Source organism: Pelodiscus sinensis, chromosome 6 (assembly GCF_052426305.1).
Source record: "Pelodiscus sinensis isolate ZL-2025 chromosome 6, ASM5242630v1, whole genome shotgun sequence".
Lineage (NCBI taxonomy): Eukaryota > Metazoa > Chordata > Testudines > Trionychidae > Pelodiscus > Pelodiscus sinensis.
In genome coordinates this window covers 72204619-72221365 of record NC_143057.1, presented here as the reverse complement: position 1 = coordinate 72221365, position 16747 = coordinate 72204619, and the positions used below count along the sequence as shown (strand labels likewise).

Here is a 16747-nt window from a genome sequence, read left to right as displayed (position 1 = left end):
ACCCCAATCCCCTGCCCCAGATCACAGTCCCCTCCTGCCCTAGCTCACAAGCCAAATCCCTGCACCTCCTCCTGTACCCCAATTCCCTGACCTAGATCACAATCCAACCCCCTGCACCCCAGTCCAGTGCCCTAGGTCACAACTAACTCCTTCACTCCCTTTTGCAACCAACCTCCATCCCAGACCCCGCACCTCCACCATTAATATCCTGGAAGAGTGAAACCCTTGACCATTTTCCAAATACTTGGAGTGGCCCCCCCAATCCAAAATGATTGCCCACCCCTGCCATAGCAGGATGCTGGTCTATAGACTAATGCATAACTTACAGCATCAACTTAACAAAGCTAGGAGAAGAGAAGATGTTAGATGCTACTGAGAAAAAAAAAGTATCACCACCATGAGCTATATACATACAGTGAGTGCCATTAGTAAATGAAGTGACTATTCCATGTACCTGCAATAATCTGTGCATAGAACATGAAATAACACACCACTACAAGCTACCGCAAAATGGCAAACATGGAGTTATTAATGGCATGTTGAATACCAGGGTTGTGTGGTTCATCAGGGTTAGCCAGTGGTGGGCTGCCAGATAGTTTGTTTACCTAAGCATCCACAGGCACAGCTGCTTACAGCTCCCAGTGTGTGTCTAGACTACAGGGTTTTGTCAACAAAAGTGGACTTTTGTCGACAAAACTATACCTACATCTACACTGCTGCTGAGTTCTGTCGACATAATGTCAACAGAACTCAGCAGTTTTGTCGATGGCGGTAAACCTCATTCTGTGAGGAATAACGCCTTTTGTTGACAGAGTTCTGTCGACAGAAGGCGTTATTGCATCTACACTGTCCTTTGCGTCTACACTTTTATGTCGACAAAGCGGCTTGCTTTGTCGACAGAACTGGATGTAGTCTTGACGCTCTTCGTCAACAGAAGCTTTGTCGACAATATTTGTCGACAAAACTTCTGTCGACAAAAGCCTGTAGTCTAGATGTACCCCCAGTGGCCACAGTTCACTGTTCCTGGCAAATGGGAGCTGCAAGAAGTAGTGGTCAAGCCCATCCCACTTCCCATAGCTCCCACAGCTGCCACACTCAGGTCACCCAGCTCTGAAGGCAGCAGCACAGAAGTAAGGGGGGGGTGCTAGCAGGTGGTGGCCTCAGAGTGTATTCCTGGCCAATAGCTGCTGCTCGCCAGCTGCCCAGCTCTGAAGGCTCTGAAGCATAGAAGTAAGGGCAGCAATACTGTATTCCCCCCTCCCAAAATAACGTTGTGACCCTCTGCAACTCCCTTTTGGGCTAGGACCTCCATTTGAGAAACACTGGTTTCCCCCCATGAAATTTGTATAGGTTAGGGTGGAAAAAAACCACAGAAAAGGCCAGAGATTGGGAGAGCAAAAACAAGATTTCATAGTCTGTGATGCATTTTTCGTGGTCATGAAATTGATAGGGCCCTACTCATAATTTAGTGTTTTGATACAATGTTCATTATCATTACTACAGATAATTAAAGGCTTAACTATGTTTATATCTTTGTTTAGATATAGCTAGAATTCCTGTCCCGCAGAATCTCAGTGGATATTCCTTGATACCATTGTTGGCTGAAATGGAAGAAGATGAAGTCTCATCGGGAAGGCTGCACCCTACATGGATCCTGAGCGAATTCCATGGTTGTAATGTGAATTCTTCTACCTATATGCTTCGAACTGACAAATGGAAATATATAGCATATTCAGATGGTCATTCAGTACCTCCCCAGCTCTTTGGTATGCTAGTCACTTTTCTTCCCTAGATATTTTTAATGGTTCTGTTTTTACCAAATCATATCTTGGCAAATTGCACTTAACTGGTTTTTGTTTGTTACAGACCTGTCTGCTGATCCAGATGAACTAACAAACATAGCAACAGCATTTCCAGAAGTCACACATTTCTTGGACAAAAAACTTCGCTCCATAATAAACTATCCAAGAGTCTCTGCCTTTGTGCACAAGTACAACAAGGAGCAATTTATCATCTGGAAACAAAATTTGGGACAGAATTATTCCAGTGTTATAGCTAATCTCAGATGGCATCAGGACTGGTTAAAAGAACCAAGGAAATATGAAAATGCAATTAACAGGTGGCTCCAAATGAACACTAATGAATGAAATAATTGCAGTAAGGGATTATTGACAGCCCTGATAGTAACAATTTCTATTAAATAAATGAGTACAAGGAAGGCCCTCAGGAAATGAAAATATACAGTTGTAACTACAACACTATGTAGTTCATCATAACATCAAAATTTGCTAAGTTAGCAATCCATGAAAATAAAGCTCACACAAGCTTTTATATCCTAGTTAGCAAATTAAATTTGTTTCTTATGTAATGACCATGAGGCCAAACCTACTTTCTGTCATGTAAAATTTCATATTTGTGGGAGTTAATCAACTTTTTAAAATATTATGGGAAGGAAAGTACATATATAATATTGTTTTGCATAAAATATTGTGTATTAAGAAAATACAGAATGCATTAGCAATGAATATTTAAGCAATAAAATTCAAATGAGATTTTGCGTGTGTAAAGTCTAATTAAAAATTAATAAAAACTCAGGATTTGACCCTGTAGGCCACAGATTATAGTGAAATATCCTAGCATCTACACAGATTTTAAAATAAGAATGAAAAAGTTTTCCTAACTCCATCCTTTTATAGCCACATACACACACACACACCGAATGAGTGTAATGTAGAGCATCAAAAAAGGGTAATAACTAGTGTTAATCTAAGCAGAAATTGTGAGGCTATGGTAGGCACCTGAACAGACTTTATATATTAACTAGGATATTACAATGAATTTTTATTTTCCAAAAAATAAAACAAAAATGTACATGATTCATTTAAATCATTGCTCTGGGGTGAGATCTGGGATGAGAGTTTCATTATATAGGCTGCCCCAGGGAGAGAGGACTATCTCAGCCCTCTCTCACAGCAGCTGCCTGGAGCCAGCACGCACAGCCAGGAGAGGGGTGAATGTCCACCAGCTGGGGAAGATCTGCCCCCTGCATTTCCCAACCAAAGTGAGGAATGCAGTAAATTGTTCACTTTCCCTTCACTCCCTGACAAAGGGGAACAGTCAGCAATGTTCCCATATGAATGGGGAGGGAGCTGCAGTCCCCCGCTTAAAAGGCATCGGAGTGTGTGAAGGAGGCTCGGAACGTGGGCACCGTCGGGAGAGTGCTCCCATCCAGCCCTTTTCACCTGCCTGGTGGTTGTCTCTTTTCAGTAAGGTTTTGAGAGAATGATTCCGTTCCAGGCACATCTCAAATATATAGTAGACTAGAAGACTTACTCAGCATTACTCAGGTCCTTCAGGGCAGTGGACTGTCAGGGTATGTCTACACTACAGCACTAATCCGAACTAACTTAATTCGAATTAATTAATTCGAACTAAGATAATTCAAACTAGTGCATCTAGACCTAAAAACTAGTTCGAATTAGCATTTTGCTAATTCGAACTAGCATGTCCACATTGAGTGGACCCTGAACCGAGGTTAAGGCTGGCCGGAAGCAGTGCCGGCAGGGCATCAGATTAGGACTTAGAGCGTAGAGCTGCTGTCTCAGGCTAGCCCGAGGGCTGTGCTTAAAGGGACCCAACCCCCACCCCGGACAGACAGTTCTCAGGGGTTCCCCGCTCACTTGTCTAACTCGATGAGGGACAGCAAAGCAGTCCTGGCTTGGAGTGCCCTGAATGCCCACACTCGGCACATCACAACACTCGGCCATCAGCCCGGCTGCACTTGCCGCAGACTGCCATCTGGGGGGGGCAATCGGGGGCTGCAGGAGAGCTTCCATCCCGAGGAGCCACCCCAGTCCTCCCCATCAGGGGCTCGTACCCCATTCCTCCCTCACCTCCTTCCACTTACCCCTTCCTAGCCCCCCTTCCTGATGTACAAAATAAAGGACACGTGTGTTCAAAAATAGAAACTCTCTTTATTTAACAAAACTCAGGGTGGGGCGGAATAACCTCTGGGGAGACTGGAAAAAGGAGGTGGGAGAGGGGAAGAGAGAGGGTGGGAGAGGGGAGGGCAACTAAAATGATCAGAGGTTTGGAACAGGTCCCATATGAAGAGAGGCTAAAGAGACTGGGACTTTTCAGATTAGAAAAGAGGAGACTGAGGGGGGATATGATAGAGGTCTATAAAAGCATGAGTGGTGTGGAGAGGGTGAATAAAGAAAAGTTCTTCATTAGTTCCCATAATAGAAGGACTAGGGGACACCAAAGGAAAGGAATGGGTAGCAGGCTTCAAACTAATAACAGAAAGTTCTTCTTCACAAAGCAAATAGTCAACCTGTGGAACTCCTTCTTGCAGGAGGCTGTGAAGGCTAGAACTAGAACAGAGTTTAAAGAGAAGTTAGATAAATTCATGGAGGTTGGGTCCATAGAGTGCTATTAGCCGGGGGGTAGAAATGGTGTCCCTGGCCTCTGTTTGTGGAAGGCTGGAGATGGATGGCACGAGACAAATGGCTTGGTCATTGTCTTCGGTCCATCCCCTCCAGGGTACCTAGTGTTGGCTGCTGTTGGCAGACAGGCTACTAGGCTAGATGGACCTTTAGTCTGATCCAGTACGGCCATTCTTATGTTCTTATGTTCTAAGCTCAGGGCTCAGGGTTGGGGGTCTCATTGGACCACCCTGATTTTCATGCAAACCTGCTCCTGGGTGGCCAGGCTGGCCGCTATCCTGCCCTAGACGGCCACTTTCCTGTGCCTAGTGCAGACGTCATAGATGAGGTTCACGATCTCTGCACTAGACCAGGTGGGCTCCCGCCTCTTGTGGCCCCGGGCAGGCTCCTGGGAGCCTCCAGCCTGGTCCCGGGAAGAGGCGGAGGGCTGGGTGGCAGCTGGTGGCTGGCTCGTGCCGTGCCAGGTGCAGGGTCTGCTGGCTGGGTGCTGGCAGGCTTGCACCTGGCATGGGCACTGTAGCCAGACCGTGCCCCTTTAAGGGCTCCGGGGCCGGGAGGGGGGCAGAAGAGTTTCCCTGGTGGTGCCCAGAGTGGCCACCAAGGAAAGCTGGGGAGGGCTAGACTCCCACTAGTTCAAATTAAGTGGCCACACAGCCCTTAATTCGAACTACTTAATTCGAACTAGGCGTTAGTCCTCGTAGAATGAGGTTTACCTAGTTCGAATTAAGTGCTCCGCTAGTTCGAATTGAGTTCGAACTAGCGATTTGTATGTGTAGCGCCTATTAAAGTTAATTTGAACTAACGTCTGTTAGTTCGAATTAACTTTGTAGTGGAGACATATCCTCAGTGTGGAGGGTTTAGGAGTCAGGATTGCAGGTTAAAGAAGGGCTCAGGGCAGGGGAATAGGAGATGTAGGAGTCAGGATTGTGGGGTGAGAAGGGGTTCAGAGCAGGGTGTTGGGGGTGCAGGAGTCAAACCAGGGGTTGTGGAGGGGCTCAAGGCAAGGGGGATGTGGGTGCAAGAATCAGGGCAGGGGGTTAGGAAGAGGAGGGCTCAGAGGATGGTGTAGGTGGCTCAGGACAGGGAGCGAGTATTGTCACTGGCTTCTCCTCAGAGTTGGTCTGTGGCAGGCCACACACCCTGCCCTGCACATCCTGGAGAGATGGGGGGCTCTCATACCCCGCCTGATGGTTTCTCCCTAGGACCAGCCTGGGAGGGGGCTTGCACCATACTCCCCCGGCCCTGCCTGTGGTGGTGTCCATGCATTCAGCCGACCTGCTTCTCCTTGAGGGCAGCAGGGTCCGCGCCGGCTGCCTGATGGAGCCGCCTACCAGGGGCCAGCTCTGGGCAGGAGGAGCAGTGCAGACCACCCACTGGCTACTCCCTGGCATTAGACGGGACATTCATCATCAGTATAACTGTCCCTGCTATCACACACTCCCCTTTCCATGTGATACGAAATAACTGCATTCCATGCACATCCCATTACTCTGGTACAACCAAACCCTGGACTTGCTTTAAGTTTTGATAAGAGGAAGTTGCATACCAAATGTGGTGGTCTTATCATAAAATCATAGAATCATAGGACTGGAAGGGACCTCGAGAGGTTATCGAGTCCAGCCCCCCGCCCTCAAGGCAGGACCAAACTCTGTCTACACCATCCCTGACAGATGTCTATCCAACCTGTTCTTAAATATCTCCAGAGAGAGAGATTCCACCACCTCCCTTGGCAATTTATTCCAATATTTGACCACCCTGACAGTTAGGAATTTGTTCCTAATGTCCAATCTAAACCTCCCTTGCTGCACTTTAAGCCCATTACACCTTGTCCTGTCCTCAGAAACCAAGAGGAACAAATTTTCTCCTTCCTCCTTGTGACACCCTTTAAGATATTTGAAAGCCGCTATCATGTCCCCCCTTAATCTTCTTTTTTCCAAACTAAACAAGCCCAGTTCATGAAGCCTGGCTTCATAGGTCATGTTCTCTAGACCTTTAATCATTCTTGTCACTCTTCTCTGTACCCTTTCCAATTTCTCCACATCTTTTTTGAAATGTGGCGCCCAGAACTGGACACAGTACTCCAGCTGAGGCCTAACTAGTGCAGAGTAGAGCGGCAGAATGACTTCACGAGTTTTGCTTACAACACACCTGTTGATACAACCTAAAATCATATTTGCTTTTTTTGCAACAGCATCACACTGTTGACTCATATTCAACTTGTGATCCACTATGACCCCGAGATCCCTTTCCGCCATGCTCCTTCCTAGACAGTCGCTTCCCATCTTGTATGTATGGAACTGATTGTTCCTTCCTAAGTGGAGCACTTTGCATTTCTCTTTATTAAACTTCATTCTGTTTACCTCTGACCATTTCTCTAACTTGCTAAGGTCATTTTGAATTATGTCCCCATCCTCCAAATAAGTTGCAACCCCACCCAGTTTGGTATCATCTGCAAACTTAATAAGCGTACTCTCTATCCCAATATCTACATCATTGATGAAGATATTGAACAGTACGGGTCCCAAAACAGACCCTTGCGGAAATCCACTTGTTATCCCTTTCCAGCAGGATTTAGCACCGTTAACAACTCTCTGACTACGGTTATCCAGCCAATTATGCACCCACCTTATCGTGGCCCTATCTAAGTTATATTTGCCTAGTTTATCAAGAAGAATATCATGCGAGACCGTATCAAAAGCCTTACTAAAGTCTAGGTATATGACATCCACCGCTTCTCCCTTATCCACAAGGCTCATTATCCTATCAAAGAAAGCTATCGGATTAGTTTGGCATGACTTGTTCTTCACAAACCCATGCTGGCTATTCCCTATCACTTTATTACCTTCCAAGTGTTTGCATATGATTTCCTTAATTACCTGCTCCATTATCTTCCCTGGGACAGACGTTAAACTGACCAGTCTGTAGTTTCCTGGGTTGTTCTTATTCCCCTTTTTATAGATGGGCACAATATTTGCCCTTTTCCAGTCTTCTGGAATCTCCCCTGTCTTCCATGATTTTTCAAAGATCATAGCTAAAGGCTCAGATACCTCCTCTATCAGCTCCTTGAGTATCCTGGGATGCATTTCATCAGGACCTGGTGACTTGCTGACATATAACTTTCCTAAGTGATTTTTAACTTGTTCTTTGTGTATCCTATCTTCTAAACTTACCCTCTCTCTGCTTGTATTCACTACGTTAGGCACACCTCCAGACTTCTCGGTGAAGACCGAAACAAAGAAGTCATTGAGCATCTCCGCCATTTCCAAGTTTCCTGTTACTGCTTCTCCCTCCTCACTGAGCAGTGGGCCTACCCTGTCCTTGGTCTTCCTCTTGAGTCTAATGTATTCATAAAAGGTCTTCTTGTTTCCCTTTATGCCTGTAGCTAGTTTGATCTCATTTTGTGCCTTTGCCTTTCTAATCTTGCCCCTGCATTTCCGTGTTGCTTGCCTATATCCATCCTTTGTTATTTGTCCTAGTTTCCATTTTTTATAGGACTCCTTTTTTATTTTGAGATCATGTAAGATCTCCTTGTTAAGCCAAGCTGGTCTTTTGCCATATTTTCTATCTTTCCTACACAGCGGAATTGTTTGCTTTTGGGCCCTTAGCTCTTACGGTTTAGGAGTTCTTGAAAAAATGGGACTTGTGGACAGACAGACAGACATGTACATTTCTAAAATAAATAGTAAGCTTAAATAAAGATCTATGATTCTCCTTCCTCTCCTAGTGAACTTTGATGGATAGTTTCCAACTTATTTCTGGGGCCTGCTATTCAAAGATCAACAGTATGCATATTTTGCATATAAATCACAGAGCAACAACTAGGCAAACATAAACACCAATTTTTTTCTGTATATGACAGGAAACTGCACAGCATGAAAACCAATCCTTGGGAATAGAACTATTCATTAAACATCAACAGTATGCTGTGCACAGTATAAAATAGACATAATATGTCAGAAGATCTTACAGTCTAAGGCACCAATCCTTCTGTTGGATCCAGGAAAGAGGACACTTATACTTGAATGCATCTGAAGGCAGAATCAGGAACTATTAGATAAAAGGATGGAGATGGGATGCAGTGGGAAGCCCAAAGAAAACTTCGAAAATGTCAATATTTTAAAATCACTTCTAGTAGACCTTACAGAAAATAATCAGTCTTACAAAAGAAATGGAGCGTAGGTAGGAAAATTGACAGCCAACCCTAACCTACTCTGTTTTTATAATGAAACACATAATTACCTGAATAGTTCAATGTGCAGCTTATTCTTTGAATTAATGTGCATTCAGCTGCTATAGTAACTATTCAATATTACATTTTACTTCATTTTAAGAACTCTCAAATAGAAATCCCTAATAAATATTTCAATGGTAAAATTAATCTGGCAAAGATAAACATGAAAATATCATTTGCTTTCTGATATTAAAAATTGTACATCTATTCAGTAACTGAATTGATAGAATCTGATTTTCTAGATGTTTTAACTATGGTATTTTAATCTATAGTGTATCGTGGTTTTGCTCCCATTATACACTAAAGTTAATCTTACATTTACTGTTAGTATTTCCCCCTTTGTTTTTATTCTGAATCAAAAGTTATACTCGTGCAAATTAATCTCTGAGTAGTAAAGTGTGAGTTATAATTCTTGTTAAAAATGAATACAAGATTCAGATGGTGATGAAATCACTATCAGTAAAATTTAAAATTAGAAAAGGGACCAGATCTGAGGAATATATTTGAAACTGACTATATGACTTGAGAAAAATGAATACATGAATGTCTAGTACTGCTCAAGACTTCTAGAGCAAAGGGAGTTACAGTATTTAAAGATCTGGCAAAGGACAGCATAGTGTACAATACATTCAAAAATAAGCATGATTACAAGTTTTTATTCCAGTGGTATCTCGTTATGTATCATTTAAAGAAATTATATAGAAGGGGAAATTATGTAGTCTGAAGTCTGTGGATACAGAAGTATCTTTTTCAAAGCTGGTGAGCCTGCTTCAAAATGTAGTTGTGGGTAGATGTTCTGCTCACAAAGGTCAAGCTGGTGGCACATTGTGTGCTACATGAGGAAGTAAGGCACCCTGTTTACAGCTTCCTGAAGCAAAAACTCAGCACAGAGGAGCCTTTGCAGAGCTGCATCTCCATATAAGTGAGCAGGAAAGGGCACAACAGGAGAGGGACAGAAAAGGACAGGGTGGGAAATACCAGTCCTCAGTGTGCTGGGTACCATAATTACACCTATGTGCCAAAATACCACTGCCCATAATACAAAGTACTTTCTATGTGGAGGAAGGAGAAAGTAGGAGGCAGACTTAGGGTATGTTTACACAGCAGAGCTAAACTCAAAATAAGCTATGCAACTTAAGCTATGCTAATTGCGTAGCTTAAATCGAAATAGCTTATTTTGAATTTGGATGCATCCACACAGCACTTATTTCAAAATAGAGCACTCTTCGTCTGACTTCCCTTAGGTCATCGTAAAATGAGGGTTACAGGAGTTGGAGTAAGAAATCCTCTGGCTGGACGTTATTTCGACATTATGTCAAAATAACTGCTTGTGTGTAGACACACTATTATTTTGAAATAACATTAGTTATTCTGAAATAACGGTGCTGTGTAGACATAGCCTTGGAGTCGTAATGTGCCTATTGGGTTATTCTGGGGGCAGCACAACCATGTCCTTTGCAACAAATCCACAAACATGTCAAAAAATGACTAAAGTTGAGTAATTAATCCTCTCTTGCCATCCTGGTGCCCAACACCTTGTTTTTCTTGTTTCTTTATTAAGGAATCAAGGACCAAGCAGTTTTATTGAGGAATAAGTGCATATTAGGAGAAGAGATAGTGTTATATTAAAAATTCAAGGGTAGAAATTAGGAAAAAAAGGAAAAGATAAGAAACATTAAGAACAACAGATACATAAATGAATGCAATAATCTTACAATAATCACACCCTCCTGAATTGATCATATTTCCTCTAGTAGCTAATTATAATCAACATCCCTAAACATAGTAGAAAGGTAAATGGGATTTAACCCCAGTGCCCACCCACCAGCTTCATGTAGATGGAAGGTACACACAGCTCTGTGCATTGGTACTTTTGGAACAACCAAAATAAGGTGAACTTGCAGGCCTTGACCCTTGCTTGGGAATACTATGTGCTGATGTACACTTTTGTTCCATATAAACCTCCTCTTGGTTGTTTATACACAGACCAGCTCTTAATTCACCCCAGGGGCCTTGCTTAACTAGCTTTGAGATATGCACATTACTCACAATTGTGGCATCCCACTGTGAGGCAGGCAGATCACTCACTGGGATGAGTAAGTCCTTGTGATGATCAATTCTTAGTTTTCCTTCAGCATCCAGTGCAAAGGAAGCTAAAATCTCCTCTTCCTCTGAACAGGGAGCTTTGGTTCTGTTCCTACCCAAGGCTTTCAGCAGCCAAATGATTTCAGGGACATCCCCTAAAAAGCTTGGGGGCTTCAGGTCAACTGGTTCATTTGAATGAGAAGCCAATGGAGTTCTCTTTCGAATTCCATACAGAGCGACTGAGGGGCTACTGGACGCTGACCACTTGGCACCAACCCTCTTGCTTTAAACACTGTGCCTGTTTGGTCAGTACAGACTGTTTGGGGCCTACAGTAGCTTTTCCTGGCATATCCATCTGTATTAGGGCCCAATAACATCTGTTCCTCTTCGGTCTCAATTCTTACACTCATCTGGGTCTCAAGGACAGGCTAGGCAAGCAGAATCCCAGCCTCTGCATTTGGGCTACTCTCTGTCTATAACAGCTGTTTCTTTCAAACATCTCACAGGGTGCATCTAGACAGTGGTGCTATTTCGGGATACTTCCAATATCCCAAAATAGCTATTTCACATCTTTTAAACAAGCCCATTATTTCAAAATAACTTTTGAAATAACTGGCTTGCTATTCCGACGTCCCTGTAAACCTTGTTCCATGAGGATTAAGAGATGTTTTGAAATAGCAGTTTATTTAAAAATTTGGCACTGTACATTTCAAAATAAGCTATTTCAAAATACACTTGAAATAAGCTTTGCAATTTTCATAGCTCAAATTGTGTAGCTTATTTTGAGCTATGGGTGCAGTGTAGACACATCCATTGGTTAGACAGTGACTCAAAAAGTTAATCAAAAGAAATGATATGCAACATAGCTACCTTTTGTGTTTTTCACTATTTAATAAATGTGCACACACAAAACGACAATGCCAGTCATTGTTTCATTGTCTTGTAATCTCTACATTTGTATGTTATCCACCAAGTGCTAGGTAAGAAAAGCCCAAAACTTCTTATACAGTAGTTTGTAAGTAAGGTGCCTTTCTTTGCCACATTCTTATTCCAAAACTAACATTACCTATCTAGTTTGAGGTTTCTTCTCTTGTAACTTTTTAAGAAATCAAAGTATCCATTCAAACAAAACGTGAAAACAAATATACTGGCTTCTATACATAGCGGCTATGTCTACACTGGCATGATTTTCCGGAAATGCTTTTAACGGAAAAGTTTTCCGTTAAAAGCATTTTTGGAAAAGCGCGTCTAGTTTGGCAGGATGCTTTTCCGCAAAAGCACTTTTTGCGGAAAAGCGTCCGTGGCCAATCTAGACGCAGTTTTCCGCAAAAAGCCCTGATTCCCATTTTCGCGATTGGGGCTTTTTTGCAGAAAACAGTACTGTGCTGTTTACACTGGCCCTTTTGCAGAAAAGTCTTTCGGAAAAAGACTTTTGCCCGAACGGGAGCAGCATAGTATTTCTGGAAAAGCACTGACAATCTTACATGAGATCATCAGTGCTTTTCCAGAAATTCAAGCGGCCAGTGTAGACAGCTGGCAAGTTTTTCCGCAAAAGCATTTGTTTTTGCAGAAAAACTTGCCAGTCTAGACGCAGCCAAATTGTTTAATATCCTATGGATATGAGCCTTCTTTCTGAAGCACTCAGAGAGAAAAGGGAAGCATTTTAATATTCCTTCTCTCCTTACACTAGATACCCAGCATACACTCAGCTTATAAAAAGTTAAACCAAATTAACTTCAAAAGCTATATAACCATGTACACAATTTTCACTCAGTGCTAAAGTATCCACATTACTGTTCTTGCCATCCAAGTTAAATGAACTTTACATCATTTGGGATTTAAGGAGATAGCAAAGGACAAATTCTGTTCTTGGATCCCCAGGCATATACGTTAATCAGGTGAACATAAAAAAACAATTATACTGGTTAAGACTAATGGTCCAGCTCAGAACCCCCATCTCCTGATACTGACTGGTGCCAGATGCTTCGGAGAGAATGAATAGAGGTAATTTATCAAGTGATTCATCCTGTCATCCAATCCCTGCTTCCGGTAAGTAGATGTTTAGAGCCATCTAGAGCATGAGGTTGTATCCCTGATCATCTTGCCAGTAGCTGTTGATTAACCTATCCTCCATGATCTCATCTAATTTATTTTAACTCAGTCATACTTTTGGCCTTCACAACATCCCATAGCAGTGAGTTCTACAGGTTAACTTTTCAAAATAACGTCAAGAGGGAGGACTTCTTACTCCAACTCCTGTATTCCTCATTTTATGAAGAGTAAGGGAAGTTGAAGGAAGAGTGTTCTTCTTTGACTTCTTGCTGTATAGACAACGCCAAAAGCCGAATTAAACTATTTTGACTTCAGCTACACAATTGACATAGCTAAAATTGCATATCTTAATTCAACTCCTGCTCTGCTGTGTAGATGTACTGGGTGATCTCTTTTCTAAGTGTGTCTACACTGTACCCATAGCTTGATATAAGTTACGCAAAATAAGTTACACAATTCAAACTACGCAAATTGCATAGCTTATTTCAAGTTAATTTTGAAATGGCTTATTTCAAAATTTGGCACTGTCTCCACAGCGCCAAATATCTAAATAGAGTGCTATTCCAAAATGTCCCTTATTCCTCATGGAACAAAGTTTATAGGGACATTGGAATAGCGATCCCATTATATTTCGAAATAATGGGCTCGCTCAAAAGATGCAGAATAGCTGTTTCAGGATTTGTCCGATATTTTCCTTACCCATCTCTATACCTTTCCAGTTCTAATATACCTTTTTTTGGTTGGGATGACCAGAACTGCAAGCAATACTCAAGGTGTGGGCATACCATGAATTTATATAGTGACATATTTTCCTGTATTATTAGCTATCCCGTTCCTAATAGTTCCTAACATTGTTAGTGTTTTGATTATGATTGCACAGTGAGCAGATGTTTTCAGAGAACTATCTGCAATGTCTCCAAATTTTTTCTTGACTGGCAAGAACTAGTTTAGATACCATAGTTGGAATGATGTTCTCCAACATGCAGTGCTTTTTTTTGTAAAAAAAGAGGTGCTGGTACTCCTGGGCAAAGCTGTTGAGCCAAAAAAAAACCCCGTGCTGGGGGCCAGAAAAAGAAACCACGCATGACTGAGCAGGCTTCCGTCAGGAGCCAAGCCTCCCTAGGAAAACAGGTGCTGATACGCATGGGGGAAATGCCATTCCTTTTCTGTATGCTGGGAAAATGAGTGATGGTACGCCATTCCAGGCCATGCCATCACAAAAAAAGCACTGCCAACATGTATTACTTTGCATGTATGGACACTGACTTTAACCTATCTCAATTACAGATAGTCCCGGACTTACGAACGAGTTACATACCAAACACTTGGTCGTAACTTGATCTGTTCGCAAGTCAGACTCCATTCATTTAAATGTGACCGCGCTGTTCGTAAGTGCAGATTGCGCATTCATAACTTGGGGACTGGCTGTAATGTGCTTAATGGGAGGTTGGTGGTATGTATGAACGGTCTTAAATCAACGCGTTGGTAACTTGGGGACCACCTGTATTGAGATCCCTTTATAGCCCTTTGCAGTCAGCTTTGGACTTACTATCCTGAGTTATTTGGCATTATCTGCCACCTCACTATTCACCCCTTTTTCCTGATCACTTATGAGTTTGTTGAACAGCACAGATCTCTGGGGGATCCAACTTAAATACCTCTCTGCACTGTGAATACCAACCATTTATTTCTACCCTAATGGTTACTGATCCATGAGTGGCCCTTCTCACTTATCCCATGACTGCCTACTTTATTTAACAGCCTTTGATGAGGGATCTTGTCAAAGGCATTCTGAAGTTCAAGTATACTCTGTTGACTGGCTCGCCCTTGTCCACCCTTGTCCACATTCTTGTTGACTCTTCAAAGAATTCTAATAAGAATTCTAATTCATGAGGCAGAATTTCCCTTTACAAAAAGCATGTTGACTCTCCGACATGTTTATCTTTCTGATCATTCTATTCTTACAATACTTTCAACCAATTTGCCTGGTACAGAAATTAGTCTTACTGACCTGTAATTGCCAGTGAGGCAAGGTTCAATCATGATTTCTGAAGCTGTGCCGAACATGGTTTAGTCCATTGTTTAGTCCAATTTAGTCTCAGTTAAATTAACACTTTCCAACAAAATGCGGCAGACATTTTTATGCAAATTAGGCGCAGGATATTTAAATCCCTGCTTCGTTTGCAATGTTGACCTGCCTAATCTGCATCCCTCTGCCAACAGAGGGATGCTGTCTAGACATACCCTCGGACTCCATCTATTTCTCTGTTTTCAAAATGCAAAATCGCTTTTCTAGAGAGAACTGTGTTCAAATGTAATTTTCTAGGAAGGATCTAAATCAGTTTGAAATGGCAGAGAGGAAACTTGTCTAGCAGGATCTATTATTGTTACTGGTTATTTGTATTGCAGTTGCAGGTAGGCATCTCAACTGGAATCAGGGCTCCAATGTACAAATGTACAGCAAGATAGCCCCTCCATGAATGGGCTTACAGTCTAAAAGGAAATGACACACAACATCAAACAAAAATAAACAAAGACACAGTGACTTGTTCAAGGTCACGCAGGAAATTGATGGCTGGGCTAGGACTAGATCCCTGGTTTCCTGAGCTCCAGTGCCCTAGTCCCTGGAGCATGCTAGTCTATTGTGCATTAGGGAATTGCCCAGGAGCACCAAGTAACAGTTCTGAAAGACAACCAAAGAAACCTTGCACATGCAACTGGAATCTTTGCATACGTTAGCTTTTTCCCCCAGTAAAACTTTCCATTGTGGCTAATACCAGTGAAGCTCCACAAGTGAGAGTGCTAGTGTAGACAAACTGTCAATTTTTAAACAGATGCATCATTTATATTCCATTTCAGCAGTGTTAGACAGCAGTGTTAAAAGTGTCAATTGGAACATTGTCTATACTTGTTTATATCATCGTTATCACCAACTGCGTAGCTGCCGTAGAATGGTTCATTCACAAGGGGCACCACCTTGTGGTCAGGCATGGCATACCAGCTCTCCTTCATTGGGCATCCTCTGCTAACACTCTTTCTTCCACCCACTGCAACAGGTTCCAGCCCCAGGAAGCTCTAACCAGCAGCCAAGTTCAGCACAATCCACTCTTTGCTGCTGTTTTCCTGGTCGTTTTATCCAGCCTCTCTCAGGGCATCTTCCTCACAACTTGCATGTGTTGATCCTTCTTCAAGGGCTAAGATACCTAGTTGATTCTTCCCACCTCATGTTTCCTCCCAACTACACCACCTATTACTACAGCCCACTTCTGCTCTGAACTTCCTGGCTTTATGCTAACCGAACTGCTCTTAACCAACTGGCTCTGCATGATCAGTTAAGCCTGGCTCTTCCAGGAGCAATCAGGTAACATAATTAGCCTCTCTGGCCCACATTAATACTTTCAGGGCTTTATGTGGGATTCACATACCATTAAACACCATTTATGTGATAGCAACAATAGGAACCTTTAGGAGAGAAAAAGACTAGAGACACAGGGTAAACAAGTTTAAACTTGCATTTAAAATTACAATTTCTTAACCCCAGTAGTATATGAATGTGATTTTAAGGCCTTTCTACACTACGGTTCCAATGAAGTTAGGAGTACCAGTGCTACATTGCTCCCAGCTGTAGCATCAGTGGGACCTTCCAAGTCCATTTATGGAATATTGTTAAGGTTCTATGAGCTACAGGAATAAGTTGTCGCTAGGTTAAAGGACAACTATTTTTATCAGTCTCAAAACTCTGTTTGAATTATAGTAAAGTATATGTTAGTAGTACTGATGTATACCGTGAGCTGCATTGTACCATAAAATGCACAATTCACATTCAACTCAACAGAAGTTTTACCTATGTATTCAAAAACAGGATGTAGCCCTGTGTTTCACTTATCTGAAGTGTGAATAGGGCCCAAAGGGGCATCTAGAAAATATTCAATTG

At 42.4% G+C, this 16747-nt stretch overlaps 1 protein-coding gene and 1 long non-coding RNA gene across 3 annotated transcripts in view; one reads left to right on the top strand and one right to left on the bottom strand.

Annotated features, from left to right (window-relative positions):
* The window catches only part of ARSK (arylsulfatase family member K), a 31522-nt gene extending 28970 nt beyond the window's left edge, over positions 1–2552 (top strand). For both annotated transcript variants that reach the window (XM_075932115.2, XM_075932116.2), the window contains 2 exons: positions 1542–1766; positions 1867–2552. In XM_075932115.2, coding sequence (XP_075788230.2) covers positions 1542–1766; positions 1867–2147 — 506 coding nt within the window. In that variant the 3' untranslated portion in view covers positions 2148–2552. The remainder of the gene's footprint in view (positions 1–1541; positions 1767–1866) is intronic.
* Positions 1–16747, bottom strand: part of LOC149524168 (uncharacterized) — a 46273-nt gene that overhangs the window by 17884 nt on the left and 11642 nt on the right. The window lies entirely within an intron of this gene.